The sequence below is a fragment of the Schistocerca nitens genome, chromosome 8, assembly GCF_023898315.1.
Source record: "Schistocerca nitens isolate TAMUIC-IGC-003100 chromosome 8, iqSchNite1.1, whole genome shotgun sequence".
Classification (NCBI taxonomy): Eukaryota; Metazoa; Arthropoda; class Insecta; order Orthoptera; family Acrididae; genus Schistocerca; species Schistocerca nitens.
The window spans coordinates 454,492,830-454,510,299 of NC_064621.1; the positions used below are offsets into that span (position 1 = coordinate 454,492,830).

General features: G+C 42.5%; 1 protein-coding gene across 1 annotated transcript in view; it reads left to right on the plus strand.

The window, feature by feature from the left end:
* LOC126199609 (lachesin-like) overlaps nt 1-17,470 on the plus strand; it is a 423,616-nt gene that overhangs the window by 369,576 nt on the left and 36,570 nt on the right. Inside the window, exon 4 of the mRNA XM_049936537.1 lies at nt 16,238-16,366. Within this exon, the coding sequence (XP_049792494.1) occupies nt 16,238-16,366 (129 nt within the window). The remainder of the gene's footprint in view (nt 1-16,237; nt 16,367-17,470) is intronic.

Below are 17,470 nucleotides of genomic sequence, written 5' to 3' on the forward strand. Positions count from 1 at the left end.
TCTTTTTATACTAAACAGGAACTAACTGTGCAGTTTGTAGAATCTCTTTATTCCCCTTATCATTTCAGTTTAATAATATCACTTTCAAACCTATGCAGCTTTTTATGTTTTTATCTATTTGGAGAGTTGCTCAATGTAGGTGACAATACGATCAGTAATGTTTCAGATTACAATGTACAATGGTATAGGAATGATGATGGAAATAGGATCACATTTGAGGAAGTGGAGAAAATGGTGAATAGACTGCAGTGCAATAAAGCGGCTGGGGTGAATGAAATTAAGTCGGAACTCATCAAATACAGTGGAATGTCAGATCTTAAATGGCTACACACGATAATTGAAATGGCGTGGGAGTCGGGACAGGTTCCATCAGACTGGACAAAAGCAGTAATCACACCAATCTTTAAGCATGGAAACGGAAACGGTAGTAACAACTAAAGAGGTATCTCTTTAATCAGCGTTGTGGGTAAAATCTTCTCAGGTATTGTTGAAAGGAAAGTACGAGTATTAGTGGAGGACAAATTGGGTCATAATCAGTGTGGGTCTAGGCCTCTTAGAGGTTGTCAGGACCAGATCTTTAGCTTACGGCAAATAATGGAGAAGTGTTACGGGTGGAACAAGGAATTGTATCTATGCTTTATAGATCTAGAAAAGGCTTATGACCGGGTTCATAGGAGGAAGTTATTGTTTGTTTTACGAGATTATGGAATAGGAGGCAAACTTTTGCAAGCAACTATAGGTCTTTACATAGATAGTCAGGCAGCAGTTAGAGTTGACGGTAAATTGAGTTCATGGTTCAGAGTAGTTTCAGGAGTAAGACAAGGCCGCAACCTGTCTCCACTGTTGGTCATATTATTTATGGATCATATGTTGAAAACAATAGACTGACTGGGTGAGATTAAGATACGTGAACACAAAATAAGCAGTCTCGAATATGCGGATGACTTATTTCTGATGGCAGATTCGATTGAATGTTTCCAAAGTAATATTTCAGAGCTAGATCAGAAATGTAAGGACTATGGTATGAAGATTAGCATCTCCAAAACTAAAGTAATGTCAGTGGGAAAGAGATATAAACGGCTTGAGTGCCAAATAGGAGGAACAAAGAACAGGTGGACGGTTTCAAGTACTTAGGATGCATATTCTCACAGGATGGCAACATAGTGAAAGAACTGGAAGCGAGTTGTAGCAAAGCTAATGCAGTGAGCGCTCAGCTATGATCTACCCTCTTGTGCAAGAAGGATGTCAGTACCAAGACTAAGTTATCTGTGCACCGTTCAATCTTTCGACCAACTTTGTTGTATGGGAGCGAAAGCTGGGTGGATTCAGGTTACCTTATCAACAAGGTTGATGTTATGGGTATGAAAGTAGCTAGGATGATTGCAGGTACTAGTGGATGGGAACAATGGCAGGAAAGTGTCCACAATGACGAAATCGAAGAAAAACTGGGAATGAATTCTATAGATGTAGCAGTCAGGGCGAACAGGCTTAGATGGTGGGGTCATGTTGCACGCATGGGAGAAGCAAGGTTACCCAAGAGACTCATGGGTTCGGCAGTAGAGGGTAGGAGGAGTCGGGGTAGACCAAGGAGAAGGTACCTGGATTCGGTTAAGAATGATTTTGAAGTAATAGGCTTAACATCAGAAGAGACACCAATATTAGCACTGAATAGGGAATCATAGAGGAATTTTATAAGTGGGACTATGCTCCAGACTGAACACTGAAATGCATAATCAGTCTTCAATGATGATGATGATGATGATGATGATGATGATATCATTTTGACCTTTAACATATCTGTTTTCTGGGGCTACCCACATATATTGCTTTAGCCCAGGGCTTCACAACATACGTGCTCGCGGAGCAAGCTGTGAACAGCAAGGTGCGAGCACGGAGCAGCGTGAGCACGCTACCCCCACTACCGGACCAGAGCGGAGAGTGGGGAGAGTCACGTGGGGCACACAACAGCTGCCGCCAGTCAATGTAAATCCGAGGCCACCTGCAGGGATATCACTCACGAATTATTACTGCGACAAATAAAACAAATAAAGGAGAATGAACACATGCCACATAATTTTCTTAGCTTAGTGTATGCCTCTACATTCGCATTAATTTGTGAACTGTTGCACAATAAAAGGTGTCACTGAAGTGTGGGATTCTCGGTTATCTTGTACTTTTTGCCCTTTACAATTGCGTCTATGTTCGGAGTAATTGTTCTTGTGCATTTTAGTCGCAGCTTGCAGTTTAAATTTCGATCAGTCAATGCGTTTCCCAGGTGCGTCTTGTTACATTTCATTGCAGAGAACAGTTGTTCACAAACATACGTGGAACCGAACATTGATATTATTGTAGCCGCCAGTTTGTGCAAACGAGGAAATCTATCCTGAGGGAAGTGTCTGTAGAATTCCAAAATGGTTTTCTTGTTCTGAAATTTGTCTCTGTATTCTCTGTCACACTGCAGGACAATAATTTCTTGCTGCAGCTCAGGACGAATCTCTTAAATATTCGCTGAATATGGAGAGAACAGATCAAAATCACTGTCTAGTGCTGTCAGATCTTGAAAGCGCTGATCAACTAAACTATGTGAATGACGTTCACAGTCTTTGTGAACATCTTGCATGGATGATAATTTAGGAAAATGAGCTAGGTTTCCTGTTTCCAGCTGACTCACCCAAAGTGTCAATTTCATTTTAAAAGCTCATATTCGATCTATGAAATGAGTAATTAGCAGATCTTTACCTTGTAGTAAAATGTTCAGAGCATTCAGATGGCTAGTTAAATCTGCTAAGAACGCGAGATCACATTCAAACATGCGCACGCATTTCCCGTCCCTCCCCTCCCTCCCTACTCCGCGACCTTACACCTGCTCGCGAGCACGTGCCTGAGCAGACACGAGTACTCGCGCTCAAAACTGGCCAGTTGTTAAGCCCTGCTTTAGCCTAACTGCTTCTTCTTCTTCAACATGACTAGAGCTATTCATAGTATTTTCGTCAATGATTTGTGCCTCCACTTTTGCCTGTTCTTCGCATCGTTTCAAACGAACTTCTTTCCAAGTTTAATACAGCTAAACTGTCCATGCCTCAGTGAAATCGTAAGCACATCTCCTCTGTACCATAATTTCCCCATCCTTTTGAATTTCGCCCCTCTATTTGCCGCTACTGTGTTCCGATTTGATTGAGTATTCACACTTGTGCGTACTTTTTAGCCTAGCGTCAGTTTCCAGAAGTTCTGTTCACCAGTGATATAGTTAACTGATATTATTTTCTCTCTGTCTTCTTTAAGAATTTTTCTTGTTATTTCAGAGGAATACTATCGCTCTAATAAGCTAAAACAACTGTATTGTGGAGTAAGCATCTAGCAAGGAGGACTATAAGGTAACACCACACGTTGTAGATATTGAAGAAATACTCGTGTACCAAAAGAAGGAAATACAACACACAGCACCTCAAGCATAAGGATGTCAACATAATCAAAGAATAAAATTAAACAGATGGATAGACTGTTGACCGAGTGATACACAAAGGGAAAGAGTAAGAGTTAGGTAGAGAGTGTGTGTGTGTGTGTGTGAGAGAGAGAGAGAGAGAGAGAGAGAGAGAGGTGGGGGGGGGGAATGGAGAGAGAGAAAGAATTAGATTAATGAATGGACATAAGGATGAAGAGAAAGAGGGAGATAGGCGAGAGGGTTTAGCAGATGAAAACCGGAGGTGTGATCAAATACAGAGAATGTGACGCCTACAAGGGGACAACGCCTACTCGCATTCACCGATTTAGTCCAAATGTATTGTATACTCAAAGTCGGACATGAAATGAAAGTGACATAAGAGGGAGCTCCTCATGGTCAAGTGTTTAGGAAAAATACCACCTTCGGCCCGAGACAGGAGAGGTATGAGCCATTTGCATTACCATGGTTTCCATGTAGCAGTTGGCGTAGCGAGAAGAGTGCAGAAGGGTAATACGGGAGTTGTGGGATCGAGGTCCCATGCAGAAGCTGCTTTTATTATCAATTTTTACGCTACTTACAGCATAAATCAACTGACAGAATGCCCACTATATTGCTTTTATTAATATTCTATTAAAATACTATAAAAAGATAAAACAAAGAAAAATTTGGTATTGCAAAATAATTACCAGAAAGGGGTTGTGTTGCGTAAACGAGAACATCGCATGTAAAATTAGAGACTTGTTTTATTTTACACTTCATGATTTCCACTTGCTGTGTGATTTCGTCATTCTCTCGTCATCTTCCACGAGTTACAATCGCCACATTTTTAAAACTACCCGGTGGTATTAAAGTATAAAAAAGAAAACTCGGTTTCGATTCATAAAAGGTACTTTTTCATCGCACGGCTCGGCAATAAAAGACACGTAACGCATCATTTCGCCATATACTGGCGAGGATAGGTGGTGATGTATCATGGAAAGAGGCAGTCTGATGTAACTTTCTTTTCCCTCTCGACGATATAAGAGAACTTCTGAAACTTTTTTATCAGATGCTTTCCTGGCAATAAAAACAGATAAGCGGGAATATTTTTTCTGTTAAGAGCTGCCCGAAAATCAAAATGAAATACTAAGTTCTTTACGCTTTAATTACAATCTCTTCTTGTAAAATTATGTTAAGAATCCTCACGGATATTTTCTCAGAAATTTATTTATAACCTCACACTTTCCTTTGCCTTCCTTTCCCTCCCTTTTATGAAAATACTAATCAATACAATATATTCCGGAAGAATATTGGCTTGGTAATAGGAATGAGAGAGGATAAAGTCTCACTGTGCTCAGAAATATATGTCAGACAAAAAACGGTGATGAAGAATCACAAAAGGAGGAGGCATGTTTGGAAAAGACCGGGAGATACGGAAGGAGTTCAGTTAGATTACTTCATGGTTGGGCAAATTTTCCGAAATCAGATAATACACTCCTGGAAATGGAAAAAAGAACACATTGACACCGGTGTGTCAGACCCACCATACTTGCTCCGGACACTGCGAGAGGGCTGTACAAGCAATGATCACACGCACGGCACAGCGGACACACCAGGAACCGCGGTGTTGGCCGTCGAATGGCGCTAGCTGCGCAGCATTTGTGCACCGCCGCCGTCAGTGTCAGCCAGTTTGCCGTGGCATACGGAGCTCCATCGCAGTCTTTAACACTGGTAGCATGCCGCGACAGCGTGGACGTGAACCGTATGTGCAGTTGACGGACTTTGAGCGAGGGCGTATAGTGGGCATGCGGGAGGCCGGGTGGACGTACCGCCGAATTGCTCAACACGTGGGGCGTGAGGTCTCCACAGTACATCGATGTTGTCGCCAGTGGTCGGCGGAAGGTGCACGTGCCCATCGACCTGGGACCAGACCGCAGCGACGCACGGATGCACGCCAAGACCGTAGGATCCTACGCAGTGCCGTAGGGGACCGCACCGCCACTTCCCAGCAAATTAGGGACACTGTTGCTCCTGGGGTATCGGCGAGGACCATTCGCAACCGTCTCCATGAAGCTGGGCTACGGTCCCGCACACCGTTAGGCCGTCTTCCGCTCACGCCCCAACATCGTGCAGCCCGCCTCCAGTGGTGTCGCGACAGGCGTGAATGGAGGGACGAATGGAGACGTGTCGTCTTCAGCGATGAGAGTCGCTTCTGCCTTGGTGCCAATGATGGTCGTATGCGTGTTTGGCGCCGTGCAGGTGAGCGCCACAATCAGGACTGCATACGACCGAGGCACACAGGGCCAACACCCGGCATCATGGTGTGGGGAGCGATCTCCTACACTGGCCGTACACCACTGGTGATCGTCGAGGGGACACTGAATAGTGCACGGTACATCCAAACCGTCATCGAACCCATCGTTCTACCATTCCTAGACCGGCAAGGGAACTTGCTGTTCCAACAGGACAATGCACGTCCGCATGTATCCCGTGCCACCCAACGTGCTCTAGAAGGTGTAAGTCAACTACCCTGGCCAGCAAGATCTCCGGATCTGTCCCCCAATGAGCATGTTTGGGACTGGATGAAGCGTCGTCTCACGCGGTCTGCACGTCCAGCACGAGCGCTGGTCCAACTGAGGCGCCAGGTGGAAATGGCATGGCAAGCCGTTCCACAGGACTACATCCAGCATCTCTACGATCGTCTCCATGGGAGAATAGCAGCCTGCATTGCTGCAAAAGGTGGATATACACTGTACTAGTGCCGACATTGTGCATGCTGTGTTGCCTGTGTCTATGTGCCTGCGGTTCTGTCAGTGTGATCATGTGATGTATCTGACCCCAGGAATGTGTCAATAAAGTTTCCCCTTCCTGGGACAATGAATTCACGGTGTTCTTATTTCAATTTCCAGGAGTGTAGATTGTAAGGCATATCCAGAACCAGATACAGACAAACATCACAATTTAGTAATTATGGACTGTACGCTAATGTTTAAGAGGTTGAAATTCTATGGAGCTATAGATACAGCGACAATGAATAGCTCAGAAGGCAGTTCAGTGGAGGAGGAACAGACATCTCTAGAAAGAGCAATCAAAGAAGTTGGAAAGAAAAACTTAGGTACAACGAAGGTAGCTATCAGCAAACCAAAGGAAATAGAAGAAATAATTCAGTCAGTTGACAAAGAAGGAAGTACAAAACCGTTCAGCTAATTTCGGAAATACAGAAACACAAGTCACCTAAGAATGAAATAAATGGGAAGTGCAGGGAAGCTAAGGAAAAATTGATGCATGAAAAATGTGAAGAAATCGAAAAAGAAAACTGGTGTTAAGGAATGACTCAGATTATAGAAAAGTCAAAACAACCATCGCTGAAATTAAGAGGAAAGGCTGCAACATTTAGAGTGTAATAGGAATTCCACTGTTAAATGCGGAAGAGAACGCGGATATGCGGAAAGACTTCAGATCAAATAAAGCGGAAGTGATCGCTAACATTCGATTGGAATTTCAAAAATCATTGATTGAAGTGGCATAAAAAAGACTATTAACGTTGTTGGGTGTGTAGAATGTATGAGACTATCAGATTTTCGGGAAACAGCACCCACACATTTCCCAACACTGCGAGAGCCTACAACTGCGAGAATTACAGCAGAATCAGCTTAACAGCTTGCACATCCAAGTTGCTGGCAAGAACAGTGTACAGAGGAATAGAGAAGAAAATTGAGAATTTGTTAGATGAATATCAGTTTGGCTTTAAGAGAGGTAAAGCCACCAGAGAGATAGTTCTGACATTGCAGTTGATAACAGAAGCAAGACTAAAGAAAAATCAAGACACATTTATGGGATTTGTCGACCAGGAAAAAGCTTAAGACAATGTAAAATTGTGCAAGATGTTCGAAATTATGTGAAAAATGGGGTAAACTGTAGGGGAAAGACATGTAATATGCAATATGTACAAGAAACAAGAGGAAACAATAAGACTGGGATACCAAGAACATAGTGCTCAGATTAAAAAGGGTGGAGGCAGCGATATAGCCTCTCTCTCCTATTGCTGAATCCTTACACCGAAGAAGCAATGCTGGAAATAAAAGTTCAAGGGTGAGATTAAAATTCAACGTGAAACGAATCACACAATTCGCTGATGACTTTGCTCTTCTCAGTGAAAGTTAAGGACAATTGCAAGATCTGGTGAATGGAATGAACAGTTTAATGTGGATTGAGAGCAAATCGAAGAAGAGGAAACTAATGAGAAAAAGCAGAAAGGAGAATACCAAGAACATTACCATCAAAATTTGTGATGGTGAAGTAGATTAAGGGATTCTGCTACCTGGGCAGCAAAATAGCCACTGACGGACGGAGCAAGGACATAAAAAGGAGACTAGGAGTGGCAAAAAGGCGTTCCTGAGTAATAGAGGTCTATAAGTATCAAATGTACGCCATAGTTTGAGGAAGAAATTTTTGAGATATAGGTTTTGGGACACAGACGTTATGTTAGTGAAAAATAGATTGTGGGATAACTGGAACAGAGGACGATCGAAGCATTTGAGATGGTTAGCTACAGAAGAACGTTGAAAATTGGTGGACTGAAAAGGTAAAGAATGAGGAAGGAGGTTGTCCGCCGAATCGCAGCACATACGGAAAAAAACTGACAAGATCGAGGGACTGGATGAAAGGTTAGAGAATAACTTACATTCTACCAGTTGGAGCTTTTGACGGTAAATACTGTAGAGGAAAACAAGTTTGGAATATGTAAGTCTGCAGGTTTTCGTGGCCGTTGTCACTGAAGTTAAAATCTTCTGGGTTATTAGGGCGCATCATGTTTCTTCTAAAATGATCGACGTATCGACCCCTCTGAAGGGATATTCCTCAGGATCTTCTGGTGTCCACTACTGCTAGAATAGCAGTAGTGGACACCAGAAGATCCTGAGGATGATCCCAGCATATGGAACGATCATTTTTGATGAAACATGAAGCGGCCTAATGACCCAGCAGATTGTAACTTCAAGATTGGAATACATCCAAAAAAGTAATTGAGAGCGTATGTTGTAAACGCTACTCTGAAATGAAAAGTGTGGCACAGGACAGGAATTCGTGGCGTGCCGCATCAACCCATTCAGAAGACTGATGTTTCAGAAAAAAGTAACGTAAAAACTAAAAAATAAAAAAATGTTTTCGCATGGCGACTCGACCACAGGAGCCTCAGATTACAGTACTCTTCCGCTGCGCCAACAGCTTCCTGGAGATCGTGCTAACGTAAGTGGCTTACGTCTCATCCAACCAGCGCCGAAAATGCTTTTCCTTTTTCAAATGCTTGGCGAACTGGAAGTCCCGCTTACGTCACTTTCGTTTCTGGCCAACCTCTACATACACCATAAAACTGGAAGAAATCATTTGTGACGAGTAGGTGTTGTTCCCTTATTGGTATAAACAAATCGTGCAGTCACGAACTAAAGACAGCTTAAGTATTGTACAGGTCTCGGAACTTTGCTATACTTCGGGCGTGCTTTGAATAGTTTTACTTTTGTATTTCAAAGCTGACGTTAAGCACAATGTACGTTACTTAGTGACTCATTATAGGGTGGATTTGGAAGACTTACCACGGGGAAAAACGAACACTTATATATTTAACAGACAGCTTTCATCTCTCTTATTTTATTACTGTGTTCGTTTCTCGCCATGATTTTCGCTTACGATGGACAAAGTTGGAAATTTAATGAAAATATCTCGACGTAACGATAAAAGATTTTGTCTTAATGTCAGCCATACCAAGTCGCAAATCATATCCGTGACACTACCTTCCTTTTTTCGCTAATGTACAAAAAGAGGTGCCTTTCTTTGAGAATTTTTCTGTATCCTCCATCATCATTTCCCACCAAAACTTTTCCCAAAAGTTTATTATAACATTAATGTTATAGTTCAGTTGTAGTGTACGTAAAACTAAAGAGGTATTTCGGTTTTGTGATGTGACTGAAACGTTATACATTATGGGATTAGTTACTCACTTGCTAATTATCAAGTTGTGTCTATTATTTTGTGTAAATATTAGTTAGTACACTGTACTGTAGAGCCTTGGATGAGTTGCGGATTTCTCTTAGAATCATGATGACAAAGACTGCTTTAGCTGTATGACAAGTATTTATTTATGGTTCAACTAGTTATTGGTTTTAGAGCCACGAATTCAGGATGCATCTGTAAATAAACAAGTGAGAAACGTATAAATTCCTGATTCTGTTAAAATGTATTTGAACTGGAAATTGCAGTGTATAGAAAATTATCTACTCACATTTATTTCAGAACTTAGACTAAGCATAACCAGTCAACAACTAAAGATTATCCTCCAATACTAATAAAATTGTTCAACCGCCAAGAGGTCGGTACTCAAATTAAGATACATCGTTCCAATAAAGAAGCCTAGAATAAATGAAAAGCGGCAAAAAAGATGGATGGAAAGGTTTGAAACAAATTTATGTTCAATTGATGAAAACCTACGTTAACTTGGTAAGGTAAAATAAATCGCAAAAACAGAAACTGTATAACATTATGATTGGTAACGTAGGTGAGGTATAGACAAAATACTGCATGAAACGTAGATGATCATCGAGATAAAAGGAGGACTGGGGAAAGGGGAAGGTAGAAATATTATATAAGCATACCAATAGCGTCAACATCTGCTGACGACATGAGGTAAGCAGCTAACGTCAAGACTGGAATTGAGATGAACCATTGCCGGAGCTGATGAGGAAACCAGCGCATGGGGGTGAAACCGTGTACAACGGGAGGCGACATAGGAACAGAATTATGAAATGTGGCAGAAAAAGTTGGCTAGGACCTTTACAAACAATTTTACAAGGGGAAGTTTGATGAACCTAAGATACAACAGTTATTTTATTATCTAATCAAGGGAACGAGGAGCGTGAGAGGCTATCATGTCTAGAGCAATATAGTTGTAAAATGAAACAAATGATACAGAAAATTATTGAAAAATCTTCAGTAATAAAAAGAACATAAATGGTTGTCTATGAAACTCATAATATTTAACAATTGTGGAGGTCATGCATGAATATAACTTAGTGGAATGTTACTTAACACTGTGTAAAAATTATTTAAAATAGGGAATAGCATATGTTCCATATGTCTGATAACCACACGTATGACGCAGTGGACGGTGGCTGCGAGCGCTCCGTTCCCCGGCTATTCAGATGCCGTGTCGCCCGTCTACTGCCGCAGTACTATATTTAAAATATACTCACTCGGGTCACGCAGTGATATACTGGAAGAGCCTGACATTGTTTTCCATGCATTTCTGACATCCGCTCAAGAAATTATTCATCACGCGATATAATTCTCTTTGAGAAATTGATCCAATTGCCTCGCAGATATTGTCCTCAAGTTCTGGTAAAATGTGCGGTTTCGTTTTGTGTCCTTTACTTTCTGTTGCTCCCCACAAATAGAAATCGCACTGGGTTTAGCCGAGATATACGAGCAGGCTGTCATAGAACACGCTGTGAATTGCTTTCAAAGAAACATAGGCCATATAAGTCCTTGCGGAACCCCGTTAGGAAAAACGGAAAGCTCCGTTCTCCTCTACTTAACTCATTAGGAAATGGCTGTAAAATTTTTTTCGCATATCTTTCACTATTCAATGTGTCATTAAACAACCTGCGCATCAAATTCATACTATGTGACTGTGAAGAGATTCCTCAAGAAGCACAGTAAATCCATCGGCGCTCCAATGTCAACAGTTTGGGATTAACATATCTGTGTCACCATCATGGAATTATTTCCAAACCCATTTGCAAAACCTAACCTTGTGCACTGTATCACGAATTTACGTTCTTGCTCTACTGTTCTTTTACAGGGCCGTAGCCCAAGTAACTTAGCAGCTGTTTGTAAATAGGTGCAAGAGATTTGTGTTTGCTGTGAAAGACGTCTAAGAAACTTCTTAAGGTAGTTTTCCAGGCGGTATGGAGTGTCATCGAGATGAACTTCTGTGAGAACTGTACGTAGTCGGTTACCCTGCTTGTGATGAACACTTTCTGAAAATTCACTAATTTCTGAATTGGATGACGAGTCGGAATTCAAACACCTGGAAACCTCTTTTCAAATAATCTCCGGACAGAAGGAGCGGACTCTGCACACACACACACACACAGACACACATTAATAGTAAATAAACACTCGTTGTGGCTTCGAATAATTCGTTCTTGCCATTGTTTTCACAGATTGCACCGATGCATCCGTGATGTTTGCTCCACTGTTTGAATAATGCACCCTGTAGTTAAGCAGTCGAAGTTTCCTGAAACCTTGCGGTGGCGCAATTCTAGCTGCACGTTTTGCGTGTGCATTGAAAGATTATTTTTGCATCTTAATATTTCGATCTCTTTGAGAACGTTCTATTCATGTCCCTTTCTTCGCCGATGAAGAATTTTTTAATTTATATTGCAGATCTATAATGGAGTGTCCCTCTCACACAGATGGTTACTTACGGCTGACTTGGAGTTAGACAAATTAAGATGTTCTTTAAATCTAGTACGAAAGCTTCTGCCTGTTTGTCCAAAGTACTTCACAGGACAGTTGTCCTACGTAACGCAGTAGCAATGTATTTTCTCTCTGAAGGGTGATCTAGGTGCCTATACGCTGAGATGAAGAGGATCATGGGATACCTCCTAATATCATATCGGACCTTCTTTCGCTCAATATGGACTCAACATGTTGCTGGAAGTCTCCCGCAGAAATGCTGAGTCACATCACTCTCTATAGCAGTCCACAAATGCGGAAGTGTTACCGGTGTAGGTTTCTGTGCAGGAACTAAACTCTCGGATGTGTTCCATTAATGTTCGATGGGATCCATGTCAGGTGATCTGGGTGTCCAAATCATTCGTACGAATTTCTCAGAACGTTCTTCAAACCAGTCGCGAGCAAATTTTGCCCTGTGAGACTGCGCATTGTCATTCATAAAAAATCCATCGTTGTTTTGAAGCATGAAGTCCATCAATGGCTGAAAATGGCTTCCAAGTAGCCGAACGTAAACATGATCCAATCCAGTCCATGTAAACACAGCCCACACCATTATCAAACTACCACCACAGCGCTTTCTTAGCAACTTGAATCCCTGGCTTCGTGCGATCTGCGCCACACTCGACTCCTGCCTTCGGCTCTTACCAACTGATATCGGGACTGACTGACTGACTGACTGACTGACTGACTGACTGACCAGACCAGGCAAACCGATATGGTGACGAGCCCAGGAGAGGCGCTGCGAGGGACAACGCGCTGTTAGCAAAGGCTCTTGCCTCGGTCGTCTGCTGCCATATCCCATTAACCCACATATCGCCGCACTGTCGTACCGTGTGTGTCCTTCATACGTCCCATATTGATTTCTGCGGTTATTTAGCGCTAGTGTTGCTTGTCTGTTAGCATCGAAAACTCTAAGCAAACGCCGATGGTTCAAATGGCTCTAAGCCAGGGCTTAACAACTGGCCGGTTTTGAGCGCGAGTACTCGCGTCTGCTCAGGCACGTGCTCGCGAGCAGGTGCGAGGTCGCGGAGTAGGGAGGGAGGGGAGGGAGGGGAAATGCGCGGGAGGGAGGGGAGGGAGGGGAAATGCGCGCGCACGTTTGAATGTGATTTCGCGTTCTTAGCAGATTTAAGGAGATATCTGAATGCTTTGAACATTTCACTACAAGGTAAAGATCTGCTAATTACTCATTTCATAGATCGAATATGAGCTTTTAAAATGAAATTGACACTTTGGGTGAGTCAGCTGGAAACAGGAAACCTAGCTCATTTTCCTAAATTATCATCCATGCAAGATGTTCACAAAGACTGTGAACGTTACTCACATAGTTTAGTTGATCAGCGCTTCCAAGATCTGACAGTACTAGACAGTGATTTTGATCTGTTCTCTCCATATTCAGCGAATATTTAAGAGATTCGTCCTGAACTGCAGCAAGAAATTATTGACCTGCAGTGTGACAGAGAATACAGAGACAAATTTCAGAACAAGAGAAACATTTTGGAATTCTACAGACACTTCCCTCAGGATAGATTTCCTCGTTTGCACAAACTGGCGGCTACAATAACATCAATGTTCGGTTCCACGTATGTTTGTGAACAACTGTTCTCTGCAATGAAATGTAACAAGACGCGCCTGAGAAACGCATTGTCTGATCGAAATTTAAACTGCACGCTGCGCCTAAAATGCACAAGAACAATTACTCCGAACATAGACGCAATTGTAAAGGGCAAAAAGTACAAGATAACCGAGAATCCTACACTTCAGTGACACCTTTTATTGTGTAACAGTTCACAAATTAATGCGAATGTAGAGGCATACACTAAGCTAATAAAATTATGTGGCACGTGTACATTCTCCTTTATTTGTTTCATTTGTCGCAGTAATAACTCGTGAGTGATATCCCTGCAGGTTGCCGCGGATTTACATTGACTGCAGCTGTTGTGTGCCCCACGTGACTGTCCCCACTCTCCGCTCTGGTCCGGTAGTGGGGGTAGCGTGCTCGCGCTGCTCCGTGCTCGCGCCATGCTGCTCACAGCTTGCTCTGCGAGCATGTATGTTGTGAAGCCCTGCTCTAAGCATTATGGGACTGAACATCTGAGGTCATCGTCTAAGTTATGTGACTAGATTTGTGATTTCCTGTCAGAGAGGTCATCGAGTAAAACAAAAGTGGTTTCTGGCGTTCCCCAAGGTAGTGTTATAGGCCCTTCGCTGTTCCTTTTCTATTTAAACCGTTTAGGAGACAATCCGAGCAGCCGTCTTCGGTTGTTTGTAGATGAAGCTGTCGTTTATCGACTAATAAAGTCATCAGAAGTTCAAAACAAACTGAAAAACGATTTAGAAAAGATTTCTGATTGGTGCGAAAATTGACAGTTGTCCCTAACTAACGAAAAGTGTGAAGTCATACACATGAGTGCTTAAAGGAGCTCGTTAAACTTTGGTTACACCATAAATCAGCCTAATCTAAAAGCCGTAAATTCAACTAAATACCTAGGTATTACAATTACGAAGCAGCTGAATGGGTTGAAAATAAATAAATCGCCAGGTCCTGATGGGATTCCAATTCGGTTTTACAGAGAGTACTCTACTGCATTGGCTCCTTACTTAGCTTGCATTTATCGCCACTCTCTTGCCCAACGAAAAGTCCCGAGCGAGTGGAGAAAAGCGCAGGAGACGCCTATGTATAAGAAGGGTAGAAGGACGGAACCTCAAAATTACAGACCAATATCCTTAACATCAGTTTGTTGCAGGATTCTCGAACATATTCTTAGTTGAAATATAATAATTTCCTTGAGAAGTTGCTGTCCATGCATCAGCACGGATTTAGAAGGCATTGCTCCTGTGAAACGCAACTCGCCCTTTTTTCACATGATATCTTGCGAACCATGGATGAAGGATATCAGACGGTTGCCATATTCTTTGACTTCCGGAAAGCGTTTGACTCGGTGCCCCACTGCAGACTCCTAACTAAGGTACGAGCATATGGGATTGGTTCCCAAGTATGTGAATGTCTCGAAGACGTCTTACGTAATAGAACCCAGTACGTTGTCCTCGATGGTGAGTGTTCATCGGAGGTGAGGGTATCATCTGGAGTGCCCCAGGGAAGTGTGGTAGGTCTGTTGTTGTTTGGATAGGGTAGATAGCAAAGTGCGGCTGTTTGCTGATGATGATGTGGTGTACGGGAAGGTGTCGTCGTTGAGTGACTGTAGGAGGATACAAGATGACTTGGACAGGATTTGTGATTGGTGTAAAGAATGGTAGATAACTCTAAATATAGATAAATGTAAATTAATGCAGATGAATAGGAAAAAGAATCCTGTATTGTTTGAATACTCCATTAGTAGTGTAGCCCTTGACATAGTCACGTCGATTAAATATTTGGGCGTAACATTGCAGAGCGATATGAAGTGGGACAAGCATATAATGGCAGTTGTGGAGAAGGCGGATAGTCGTCTTCGGTTCATTGGTAGAATTTTGGGAAGATGCGGTTCATCTGTAAAGGATACTGTTTATAAAACACTAATTTGACCTGTTCTTGAATAATGCTCGAGCGTTTGGAATCCCTATCAGGTCGGATTGAGGGAGGACATAGAAACAATTCATAGGCGGGCTGCTATATTTGTTACTGGTGGGTTTGATCATCACGCGAGTGTTACGGAAATGCTTCAGGAACTCGAGTGGGAGTGTCTAGAGGAAAGGAGGCGTTCTTTCCTTGAATCGCTACTGAGGAAATTTAGAGAACCAGCATTTGAGTTTGACTGCAGTACAATTTTACTGCCGCCAACTTACATTTCGCGGAAAGAACACAAAGATAAGATAAGAGAGATTTGGGCTCGTACAGGGGCATATAGGCAGTCATTTTTCCCTCGTTCTGTTTGGAAGTGGAACAGGGAGAGAAAATGCTAGTTGTCGTACGAGGTACCCTCCGCCACGCACCGTAAAATTGATTGCGGAGTATGTAAGTATATGTAGATGTAGATGTAGTGTACTGAATTCCCTAACGATTTGTGAAATGGAATGTGCGATGCGCCTAACTCCAACTACAATTTCACGTTTAAATGTCTATCACTTCCCATCGCGCCATAATCACGTCGGAAGCCTCTCCACATGAATCACCTCAGTGAAGATGAGAGCTCCGACGATGCACTGTCCTTTTACACCTTACGTACGGGATTCTACCTCCATCTGTACGTCTGCACATCGTTATCCTCTAACTCTGTCACCTCACTTACTTGTCTTAAGCCCTTTCCCTGAGTGTAGTGTTACGGCAGCCAGTGACAGTCGCGCGCCGGCGCTCTCTGTTTCCAGTGGACACCGTCAACGGGGACGAGCTGCGGCTGTCGAGACTCGACCGCCGCCAGATGGCAGCCTACCTGTGCATCGCGTCCAACGACGTGCCGCCGGCGGTCAGCAAGCGCATCACGCTCAACGTCAACTGTGAGTAGGCCTACACACAGTCTGCCTAGCTCCGCAGCGAAAGCTTTCCACGAATCTGACTGGAATACACTCTTTGAAATTATGAAGGTAGCATGTATAGCCAATAGGGCGTTCAACAAGTCATGCAACACGTTCTGTATTCTGGAAGTAAGTTGGTTTTATTCTGAATGCCAATATACCGTATTATTACCCACTTTTTTATCTACAAGATTCTTTTTTACAACACAATCTCCGTTCAATGCGACGGCCTTACGCCGTCTTACTGGGAACGCCAGTATGCCCGCATTGTACGACTCGACTGCTCGACGTCGGAGCCCACGCCTTGCTGCATCAATAACCTTCCCATCATCCACGTTCTGATTCCTGCAGACTGCGTCCTTCAGAGAGCCATGATACCTGGTTGGTAGGTATTCAGAGACCGCACAGGATACGGTTACGATTGTGGATGGGGCCGTAAACAGTTACTGAGAATTGCACAATCAAACACACAACTTTATTTTTTTAAGAACCACTTATTGACACATTGCTTTAAAAGATCACAAGTAGACAATACAGCTGAAAGCCCAGTTAAAGAAAACTTGACATGCTTTCCGGACTGAAGACCCAAAACCACATCAAAAACAAGAATGCCTAAAGGCCTGGATTAGAAATCAAAAGCGATTAAAAACAGAAGGTAAAATTTAAAAAAAATGCAATTGAAAACAATTAGCGGTTGAAGGCTTACACTACACGTTTCAGGGACAACTATAATTAAAACACATTGAGAAACAATTTTTCTAACCAAGAAATTTCTTTTTAAACTTACAACAGAACGGCTGAAAGCCTAATTAAAAAATATTAACATATTGCGTCGCAGAAGGCCACAGACAAATTTGAAACAACAGCTGAAGGCCTGAACAACAAGTCAGACAAACAATTTGAAACAAACCGCTTCCTTCTTATAAAAAATCTTCCTTTAAGAAATACACACGGCTGAAGGCCTTATTGAAAGGCGTTCACATAAAACCTCAGCTGAAGGCCACACAAAACACATGGAACAACTAACGGCTTAGAGCCTGGATTACGAACAATTTCAGATAGAACACATTTTAAGGAAAATTTTTT